This window comes from Salvia splendens, chromosome 19 (assembly GCF_004379255.2).
Source record: "Salvia splendens isolate huo1 chromosome 19, SspV2, whole genome shotgun sequence".
NCBI lineage: Eukaryota > Viridiplantae > Streptophyta > Magnoliopsida > Lamiales > Lamiaceae > Salvia > Salvia splendens.
The window spans coordinates 24685382-24696460 of NC_056050.1; the positions used below are offsets into that span (position 1 = coordinate 24685382).

The 11079-nt window shown below is 42.4% G+C and overlaps 1 protein-coding gene across 3 annotated transcripts; it reads left to right on the forward strand.

The window, feature by feature from the left end:
• The first annotated feature begins 7633 nt into the window (after window positions 1-7633).
• LOC121779369 (rust resistance kinase Lr10-like) lies at window positions 7634-10814 on the forward strand. 3 transcript variants are annotated; one of them, XM_042176699.1, is made up of 5 exons: window positions 7634-8324; window positions 8678-8707; window positions 8794-8898; window positions 8973-9023; window positions 9143-10814. In XM_042176699.1, exon 5 carries the CDS (start codon window positions 9540-9542, stop codon window positions 10716-10718), a length of 1179 nt encoding a protein of 392 aa, XP_042032633.1. In that variant the 5' UTR covers window positions 7634-8324; window positions 8678-8707; window positions 8794-8898; window positions 8973-9023; window positions 9143-9539; the 3' UTR covers window positions 10719-10814. The 3 variants fall into 3 exon arrangements, with proteins under 3 accessions (XP_042032633.1, XP_042032634.1, XP_042032636.1); XM_042176700.1 differs by having other exon boundaries at window positions 8973-10814; XM_042176702.1 differs by lacking the exons at window positions 7634-8324; window positions 8678-8707 and having other exon boundaries at window positions 8715-8898.
• Window positions 10815-11079: the final 265 nt, after the last annotated feature.

The following is an 11079-nucleotide window of genomic DNA, read 5'->3' on the forward strand; positions in this document are numbered from 1 at the left end:
AGCACATTGACCGGACAGGACTCAAGACTGACTGACCGGACTGTCTCTTACAAATGAAACTTCTTGAGGTTGGAAATGTGCCATGTTCGGGGTACCTGCTCTCCTGACATGTGAGCCAATTTGTAAGACCCTTTGCCGAGGACTTCTGACACCCGATACGGACCTTCCCATGTGGGTTCGAGCTTGCCCAGCTTTTCTGCTCGGCTTACTTCGTTGTTTCTCAGGACGAGATCTCCCACTTGAAATTGCAGCTTCTTCACCCTTTGGTTGTAATACAGGGCTACTTGCTCCTTGTACTTGGCTGCTTTTATGCATGCCAATTCTCTTCTTTCTTCGGCAAGATCTAGCTCAGCTCTCAGTCCGTCGTCATTCATTTCTGAGGAGAAATTTAGAGTTCGGGGACTGGGTACGCCGATCTCCACCGGAATTACGGCTTCAGTGCCGTACACAAGGCTGTACGGAGTTTCACCGTTGGAGGTTGTGGGTGTAGTTCGGTAGGACCATAGGACTTGAGGGAGATTTTCTACCCATTGTCCTTTGGCTTGTTCTAACCGAGCTTTTAACCCTTTCACCAGGATACGATTTGTTACCTCCGTTTGTCCGTTTGCTTGTGGATGAGAGACCGAAGTGAACCGCTGTTGAATATTCAGCTCTTGGCACCAATTCTTGAACGTCTTGTCGGTGAACTGAGTCCCGTTATCCGAGATGAGGATGTGGGGTATGCCAAATCGGCACACTATGTTCTTCCAGACGAAATCCAATGCCTTCGAGCTCGTTATCGTAGCTAATGGTTCAGCTTCCACCCACTTCGTAAAGTAGTCCACGGCAACGATTAGGAATTTCATTTGCCGAGGAGCTTGAGGAAGTGGTCCCACTATGTCTATGCCCCATTGCATGAAAGGCCAAGGGCTCTGCATAGTGGATAGATCGGTTTGCGGCATCCTTGGGATATTTGCATGGATTTGGCACTTCGGGCAGGTCTTGACGAGCTGCACTGCTTCTTGTACCAAGGTTGGCCAATAATATCCCCATCTTAGAACTTTTTTAGCTAAAGCTCTAGCTCCGATGTGGCTGCCGCACGATCCTTCATGAACTTCTCTGAGGATGTAGTCCGTCTCTTCTGGCCCTACGCACCGCAATAACGGCTGGAGGTAAGACTTTCTAAAGAGGACTCCTTCATGAAGTTCGTACCGAAGTGCTAGGCACGTGATCTTCCGAGCTTCTCTCTTATCCTCGGGCAATTGTCCTTGATCCAGATACTGCAAGATCGGCGTCATCCAGTTCGGCGAGCTGGATACTGAATGTACCTCGGCTTCATCAATGCTTCGATGCATTAATTCTTCTGCCTTTGAGCTCGGATCTGAGGCCAACTTACTTAAGGTATCTGCTCGGCTATTTTCCGCTCTGGGAACGCGAATTATCCGAAAATAGGAGAAACTTCGGCTGATGCTTTGCGCTTTGTCCAAATACCTCTTCATTCTCTCGTCACGAGCTTCACTTGTACCCAACATGTGATTTACTATGACTTGTGAATCACAATGGACTTTGAGAGATTTGACGAGCAGACTTTGCGCTAACTGGAGTCCGGCCAGGAGGGCTTCGTACTCGGCTTCATTATTAGTAGTGGAGAATAGGAACCGAAGTGAGTAGGTTACCTCGTGTCCGTCGGGAGCGACGAGTAAAATACCAGCTCCACTTCCCATCTTGTTTGAAGCTCCATCTACGAATCCGCTCCAGCAGTCTGGCGGCTCTACTTCGGATTCCAAGGGCTGTGCTAGTTCGGCATTGGCAGACTTTTTCTGTTCGGCAATGATAGGGATTGCTTGACCGAACTTGGCTTCTGTAAGAAAATCTGCCAAGGCTTGTCCCTTGATGGCTTTCCGAGGTAGGTACTCGATTGAGTGTTCTCCCAGCTCTATCGCCCATTTGGCGATTCTGCCTGATGCTTCTGGCTTGGTCAAAACTTGCCGAAGAGGCAGATCGGTTAAGACGCATACCTTGTGAGCATAGAAGTATGGCCGCAGTCTCCTTGCTGCATTTACTAACGCCAGAGCAATTTTTTCCAGAGGTTGATACCTTGTTTCTGGACCTCTTAATGCTCGGCTTGTAAAGTAGATGGGAAACTGCTTTAGGCCTTCTTCTCGTACAAGCACCGCGCTGATGGTTTGATCTGATGCCGCTAAGTATAAGAATATTACTTCGGCTTCGGTTGGAGCAGAGAGAATAGGAAGCTCGGCTAGATAACTTTTGAGCTCGTCAAAGGCCTTTTTCTGCTCGGCTCCCCACTCGAACTTGGGTGCCTTTTTCAACACCTTGAAGAACGGCAGTTGCTTTTCGGCTGCTTGGGAAAGGAATCGATTCAGTGCGGCTAGACATCCGGTTAGCCTTTGCACGTCATGTATGGACTTCGGCATTGCCATGTTCTGAACGACTTGAACTTTTGAGGGGTTTGCCTTGAGTCCGTCCTTTGAAACCAAACAACCTAGAAACTTTCCCGAATCTACCAAAAAGGTACATTTTTGGGGGTTGAGTTTGAGGTTGGCTTTTCGGAGCACGTTGAGAGTGGATTTGAGGTTGTCTTCGTACTCCGAAGTACTTTTGCTTTTGACAACTATGTCATCGACATACACTTCAACCTGTTTTCCGATTAGGTGCCGAAAAAGCTTGTCTACCATCCTTTGATAAGTTGCTCCGGCATTCTTTAAACCGAATGGCATCTTTTTATAAGCGAAAATGCCGAAATCGGTAATGAAAGCTGTTTTCGGAGCGTCACTCTCATCCATCAATACTTGGTGATATCCTTTGTATAAATCAAGAAAACAGAAAATTTCGAAGCCGATCAAAGCTTCTACTTTTTTATCTATACTCGGAAGGGGATAGCAATCTTTAGGACAGTGCTTGTTTAGATCGGTGAAATCTATGCACATCCGCCATCCTCCTTCCTTTTTCTTGATCATGACAGGATTGGCCACCCACGAAGGATACTTCACTTCGAATAACACATCCGCCTTTAATAATTGACGGACTTCGTCATGGATGACTTGACTTCGTTCTGCCGCAAAGAGTCTTTGCTTCTGTTTTATCGGCCGGACCGAAGGATCAATATTTAACCGATGAGTGATTACCTCGGGGGGCACTCCGGTCATGTCCAACGGAGACCATGCAAAGACGTCTTTATACTCCTTGAGGAGCTGGATGGTTTTTTCCCGAAGTAGGGGCGTTCCCGCGAAGCCGATCTTAACCGTTCTGGATGGATCGTCTTCGTACAGCTGAACTGTCATCGAGTTCGGCTCCGGTATGGCTTCGGTCATCGCCTCTGACTCCGGCTGCTGTGATTGCTATGCTTGGTGGTGCCGATCTGACTGCTCGGCACTTCTAAGCGCAATTTGTAGACATTCCTTTGCTCTCTTTTGGTCACCTCGGATGACCGCTATCCCTCCTTTAGTAGGGATCTTGATTGTGAGGTGATAAGTAGAGCAAACGGCCCGAACTGTGTTGAGCCAGTCTCTCCCCAGGATGATGTTGTACGGGGACCGAGCTTTCACCACAAAGAACTCGATCATCGTATTGGAGCTTGTAGGCGCTTTTCCCACCGTGATCGGAAGGCTGATAATACCTTCAGGGCGGGTGTCCTCCTGGGCGAAACTTTTCAGAGGAAGTGGAGCCGGACTGAGCCGAGCTGGATCCACTTCCATTTTATCGAAACATTCTTTAAAAAGAATGCTGACTGACGCTCCTGTATCCACAAATACTCTGTGGATCAATTTGTTTGCCACTCCGGCTTGAATGACAATAGCGTCTTGGTGAGGAGAGATGGCTGGGACGGGATCGGCATCTGAAAATGTAATCACTTCGTCTTTCTTCAGCCTTTTATGTGTTGGCTCCTCTTGATTGGAACCTCTGCGTTCTGCTTTTAGGGACGACTTAGTCTTCCCGGCAGGGAGAGCATCAATAGTCAGGATTACTCCATCATATTGCGGCTCGTCGTCGTCTTCGGGATCCTCATGCCTTTTCGGATCCTGAGGATTGCAGTTCGCACCTCTCTGTCTTTTGTTCTTTTTCGGCTGCTTGCTTTGGTATTTTTTTAATGTTCCTGTTTTCACAAGAACATCAATACCTGCAGCCAAATCTCGGCACTCCTCGGTATCGTGTCCGTGGGCTTGATGGAAGGAGCAATATTGATCCTGAGGTCGCCGCACGGCTGATTTCGTCATCCGCTTTGGTCTTTCGAACATATCGGAATGTAGTTCGAAAATTTCCGCTCTTGACTTGTTCAGCGGTACGAACTGAGCGGGCGGCTTCTCGGGGTTGAGACGTGGTCCCAATCTGCCTTGTACCGGTGCCCTTTGAATTCTTTCAAAAGGAGTTCGGCGAGGAAGCCTCTGATCGCTATGATCGGGCTTCTTTTCGTCTCCTCGGGATGAGCTGTCTAAAGACCGTTTTCGACGGTCTGCCTCATCCGCACGGGAAAACTGGTCCGCAATGTCCCACATTTCTTGAGCTGTTTGCGGACCGCACTCCACGAGCTTTCTGTAGAGAGCTCCGGGCAGGATTCCATTTTGGAATGCCGAAATGACAAGTAGATCATTGAGATTATCTACTTGTAGGCATTCCTTATGGAATCTCGTCAGGAAGTCGCTGATCTTTTCGTCGCGACCTTGACGTATAGAAAGCAGCTGAGCCGAAGTGATCCGGGCTTCTGCTTTCTGAAAGAACCTCCTGTGGAAAGCATCCATTAGATCTCGGTAGGATCTAATGCTGCCTTGAGGAAGGCTGTCGAACCACCTTCTGGCGTTCCCGATGAGCAGCTCGGGGAACAGCTTGCACATATGGACCTCATTGAGACCCTGGTTCGCCATATTATATTGATAGCGTCCCAAGAAGTCATGAGGATCCTCTAGCCCGTCATAAGTCATTGACGGTGTCCGGTAGTTCCGCGGCAAAGGAGTTCGGGTGATGTCGTCCGAGAACGGAGTCTTTAATGCTCCGTACATGGCGAACCCGACATCTCTTCGGTACGGAGGAGATGGAGTTCTCCTGTGGTTCCGGTACCGAGGAGGAACAGGAACATGTCGGGGTTGAGGATTCTTTCTCCTGGAAGACACGTCACTACTGCGGTAGTGACTTTCATGTCTGGATGAGAAGGGAGAATCCGCTGTTGTCTTCTCCGGCTGTTGGCTCTTCTGCAGGAAGGTTAAGAACTCCTCCTGCTTCTCGGCCAAGAACAGCTTGACAGCTTCATTTAAATCGGGCTGCTGGGAAGACTCGGTGCGATGACTCCTGGAGTGGCTTGTTCCTCCTTCGTGAGAACCGGAGGTAGATGTCTCCCGAGGCCGTTTTTCAGACCTGCGAGCTGGACTAGCTTCCTCACGGTTATCACGAACGGTATTACGGGTAGTGTGTGATCTGGTATGCATTTTTTTGGGGTGGAAAAAGGGTCAAAAATTCGCTTTATCACAAATTTGGTTCTCTGTTTCCCACAGACGGCGCCAGTGATGAATCGGCGAATTTTTGATGGTGATGAATGCACGTAAAAATAAAGGAAGATCAACCCACAGAGATTTACGTGGTTCGATTTACTGAGGTAAATCTACGTCCACGGGAAGAAAAGAGGGCAGAGTTGTATTGCTTGATCTGTTTTCTACAGCTAACAATACAGACTTGCTATTTGCTATTTTCTCTCTAGAGAGCTTAACAGAAGTTAACCGAAGGAGATTATCTATCTGACCTAGGTTCTATTTATACATTGAACCAAGATCGTGGCATGCAGCATTTATTAGGTAGTGGATGTCGTGGAGGTCGTGGCGACCTTGCATGGGTCCACTATCCTGCATGAGTTAATGACTGCTTGACACCACTAAATAGATCGTCGGTGTAGCGGAGGTGGAAATCTTGCATGAGTCCACTACTTCCTAGTTCGGTCGAATACTGAGACCGGACTGCTGAATTATTGCCGAGCAGCTTTTGCCGATCTGAGAGTAGAGCTTGATGCCGACCAGAGAGCAGAGTTTGATTGGTTGGCTTTTACCGAGCTGTAGGTTGGGGCCGAACTCTGTGGTTGTGCCGAACTGAACTCTTGAGTCATGCCGGACTGATACTCTTTAGCCATGCCGAACTGATACTCTTTCTTGGGCTTTACTGCTGTTGGGCTTGTTTAGTATTTGTTTAGTACGTACTCCATCAATATTGGTCCCTAAATTCACCAATTTTGGCCCAAATTAATACTTCCAATAAACTTAAAAAATGGTCACACACTTTACATTAGTCTGTTATTACTTTATCGGACTAATGTATGTGCCTTTTTATCCAACTTGCCACAACAAAATCAACGCAGCCGCTGCTAATTTGTTCCAATTGCAGCGAGCTCCTCAGCCGTCAGCCGGTTATGTAGCCGCTACTTCTAATGCAAAAGTCTCCTGCAACGTCAAAGGATTTCACAAATTGATTTCATCTACTTGAAGCCCGCCATAAACATCGCGAGAAGAGTAGCTTCGTCCACACCAGAAACCTTATTCAACAAAATAAAAGAGACGTAGAAAAAGTAATTAAAGTATTGCTATTGGAGAATGAGTCTCACCGCATTATAGAGAAAAGAGTTTCCAAAATTTGAAAATGCATATTTTTGTGGAATGGACTAAAAAGGAAAGAGCGCATATTCTTGTGGAACGGAGGTACTACACTAGTCAACTAGTGTAAATTTTAGAAAATGACCCTCATAAATAGTTATAAATAAATATTCCTCATATGCAATTTATATTAATATCACGGTAATATATAATTTTATATGTTCATCCTTCAAATATCTGAAATTTACATTTTCTTCCTTTAAATTTATATTACTCCATAATTTTAAAAACTAAGATATTAAACAAACATGTAATGAACCGCAAAAAAGGGCAAAAAATCAACTCTCATAATGAGTGCAAGTGTATGCATATCCAACAATATCTTATTTTCCCATAAAGAATCCAACATTATCATGTCATTCACACACAAATAAAAACTATTTCCTCTGTCTCATTTAAAATGTCTATCTTTCCTTTTAGTTTATCTCAGTTAAGGTGTTCACTTTCTATATTTGAAAATAAATCTCTCTCTCTTCTTTCCATATTAAAATATTCAACTACCTTTTTCTCTCTATTTATTCCACCTAATAATTCCTACTAAATACAAAAATGTCTATGCGTCCTCCCTTTTTTCCATCTATAAAATCCTGAGAGCAAAATAAACAATAGATTCACCGGTTTCTCCTACACTAGAATACACCTTTAAAGAATTCTCACTGAAATATCATAAAAAATTATAAGAAACTATAATATGCATTGAAAGCAATTCAACAAGGGAATAAATATACCTGTTGGTGAAAAAGATATTTTTATATACTCCCTCTCTCCCCAAAAAATGAAACGTTTTTCATTTTGGGTTGTCCTATTAAAAATGAAGCCTGCACCATGTAATGCTACCAAGATGGGAAGTGGATTGCAAAAGAGAAAACAAGGAAAGAGGGTAGGCATCTCAAATGAAGTGATGAGGTAGTGGGAGAGTGGTGAAGTGGGGTGATGTGGAAGTTGGCATGCACGTGTAGTGGGTGACATACATGATCTATCTATTTCAGCTTACAAATATTGTTTGGATGATCACAACACACAAGCTCATCATCTTCCTCACCACTTTGATTCTCTCACTCCATTTCTTCCCTTCTGCTGAGGCAAAGGAATGCAGTCCTTCAGTCTGCGGTGCTATTCGCAATATAAGCTACCCTTTCCGCCTCAACAACCCCGAAAACTGCGGTGATCCCAAATTCGAACTCACCTGTGAAATCAACGTCACCTTCGTTCATCTAAACTCTCTCAAATACTATGTCAAAGCAATCGACTATCAAAATTCCACCATCAGGCTGGTTGATGCTTCCATAAACAACGAAGACACCTGCTCTTTCCCTATCCATTCCTCATATGGCTACAACTTCACCACTCATTCTTCTTACTCCATCTATCCATTCTACTATTTTGACCCTAGGGAAGAATTGCTAGTTAACTTGATCAGCTGCCGCAACCCGTTAAGCAATTCTTCTCTCTTTACAGATATTAATCAAGATTGTGCCTCTAATGTATCACATCACAGATTTAGTTATGTCTATGTTGGGCGCATCTTGGCCTCAGAGCTACCACATATGTGTATGTTAGATCTAATAATCGCGACCACGTGGCCGGAATGGGAATTCATGGATCTGGAACTGGGTAATGTTTCACTCTAAAAAATCCATCGATTTCTCTTGTATGGGGCTGAACTCAACTTCTATTACGGTCAACAATCAATATGGGGTAAGAAAGCTGAAACCTTATATATATATATATATATATATAGGGTTTTGATCTATGAAAACTAGATTTAAATACAGAAACGCAGAACAATATCATAATTAAGCAGTTTTTAGGTCATGGTTAGTGTCTTTTTAGGTCATATTAACCAAGTATGATCTAAAATGATCTTAACATAACATTAAACTCAAATCTTCTAATATGACCTAAAACTGCTTAATTATGACCTTCCGTGTTTTTGGTTAATTATTGACCATTAGATCATCTAATCCTAGGGCTGAGATTTGGGCTGCATTTCTGGATTTAAACACATACTTATTTTGATCATCTCCCTATATATGTATATATATTTGCAGGGTATCTCCTAATTCCTCTTGCCATTCTAGGTAACAATTTTTTTTCTTTTTTCTTCATCAATTTGTATCACATATATCAATCAAGAAGAGATCTAATTTTGTCAAACAAACTTCAGTTTTCATAATTGCAGGGGTGAGCCTTCCTGTGACAATCATCACTGGAATTACTGGTCTATTACTATATTCATTCACTGACTTCATTACAGGAGAGATAAAATACTGTAAGAATCTTCAATTTCATTTCTCTTTTTAGTACTATCTCTTAATTTCTCAAATATTCATTTTTAATTGTCAGACTACTACTATCGGAGTTTGGAATCAGCAACTAATTACTTTGTATTAGTTGGTATGCTCTCTGAATTCAAGTTGTACTAAATTCTAAATTTGCATATAAGTCCATCTGCCCAGCTCTTAAGTCAATATTGTTAATCATGTCTCCTTAATTATGTGTATATATATATGCAGTAATTTTTGTGGCGAGTTGTGTGGCAATTACAGGTGCGCTCTTCTTAATTGATTATGTATTATACCAACACAATGGATAAAGATAAGATTGCTAACTTTGTCTCCCAAACAAACCCTAGTTTGTTTAACCGCAGCACTAAACCCCCTTCTCATAATAATCATCGGAGCTGGAGTTGGATTGCCACTCTACTTTTTACTCACCTACAACCGTAACAATCTATAAATTCATTTATCTTTTAATTACTAGGACAAAATCAAATCTATTATCGCTCTTAATTATACTCGTGTATTTTTTTTTTATCATGTGTGTGGTGTAATGAAGGTTACTACCTCGTGATACCTGGTATGTTGAATTAACATTTCAATATCAGTTAGTGCAAGTTACTGTTTTAGCAAAATGTTCCTTTTCCATTTTATCACAGCCGTAAACACGGGGCTCATCATATGGGCACCAAGGATAATCATTTGTCCTTTGGTATTCTGGTTTTTTATCTACAATTTCCGAAGAAGGCGCTTGTCCTTATTTGAGGGAGTAGAATCATTCCTACAAGGTGACAATAAACTCGTACCAATAAGGTATTCCTACTCAGACATAAAGAAGATGACTAAGAATTTTGAAGATAAACTAGGCCAAGGAGGCTTCGGTTCTGTTTATAAAGGAAAGCTTCGAAGTGGCCATCTTGTAGCAGTCAAATTGCTCGGAAAATCTGCAGCAAATGGGCAGGACTTCATCAATGAAATAGCAACTATTGGAAGGATCCATCATGTAAACATTGTCCAGCTTGTTGTCTATTGTGCTGAAAGATCCAAACGTGCCCTCATTTTTGATTTTATGCCAAATGGTTCGCTTGACAAGTACGTCTTCAACCAAGAAAAAGCGTCTTCATTGGATTGGGATATGAAATTTAAGATTGCCGTTGAAGTGGCTCGAGGGATTGAGTATTTACATCATGGTTGTGACATGCAAATCTTACATTTTGACATCAAAGCTCACAATATACTTCTTGATGATAAGTTTGTGCCAAAAATATCAGATTTTGGGCTGGCAAAATTATGCACCGCAAACAAGGAGGCAGTGACATTGACGGCGGCTAGAGGAACCATAGTATATGTTGCTCCTGAACTTATCAATAGAAGTATTGGCTTAGTGTCTTACAAGGCTGATGTGTATAGTTTTGGAATGTTGTTGATGGAAATGGTAAACTTAAACAAAGACTTGACCGGGAATGATGATGAATCTAGTAAGTATTTTCCAAACTGGATTTACGACCACTTGAACCAAGCAGTTAGTGACATTGACATTGGAAATGTTGATGAAAACGACGATAGAAACATTGGTCGTAAGATGACTATTGTTGCATTATGGTGCATACAAATGAATCCGAACAATCGTCCATCAATGAATAAGGTGTTGGAGATGTTAGAAGGTGATGTCGAACATCTCCAAACTCCTAATTGTCCAGCGTATATGGCAAGAAATGAGGAACAAAGTGGGGCTACATATTCCAATAGTTCCTTATCATTGTTGCATGATGATAATTGTAGCAACATTATTGAAATTATTAGTAATGCTTGATATATTTCTGTTATCATTTATTTGTACTTGAAACAAGTTCCTCTGGTTGTGTATTTGTGATATGTTCATAATCAGATTGGTTGTGTATTTGTGATATATTCATAATCAGATGTAACATGAAGTGAATTACCATATTATTAGCTAGTTATTTATTTCCATGGTCTTGTGAATTATAATTGAAGAATTCTTAATTCATCCTATATATTGCTAATTGAGCACCAGGTCAGGGGGTGAGAATTGTTGTGAACGATTTTCTAATAGAGTTGGAATATTATATGATTTTATAATCATTGGTAATTAAGCTCTAAATATATATTTTTTGGCGGGGCGGAACTTATATTTAAATATTAAATATTTAATT

Bases quoted from the DNA above. Each gene is read 5' to 3' on its own strand.
- LOC121779369 (XM_042176700.1), top strand. From the start codon at position 9,540: ATGTTCCTTTTCCATTTTATCACAGCCGTAAACACGGGGCTCATCATA.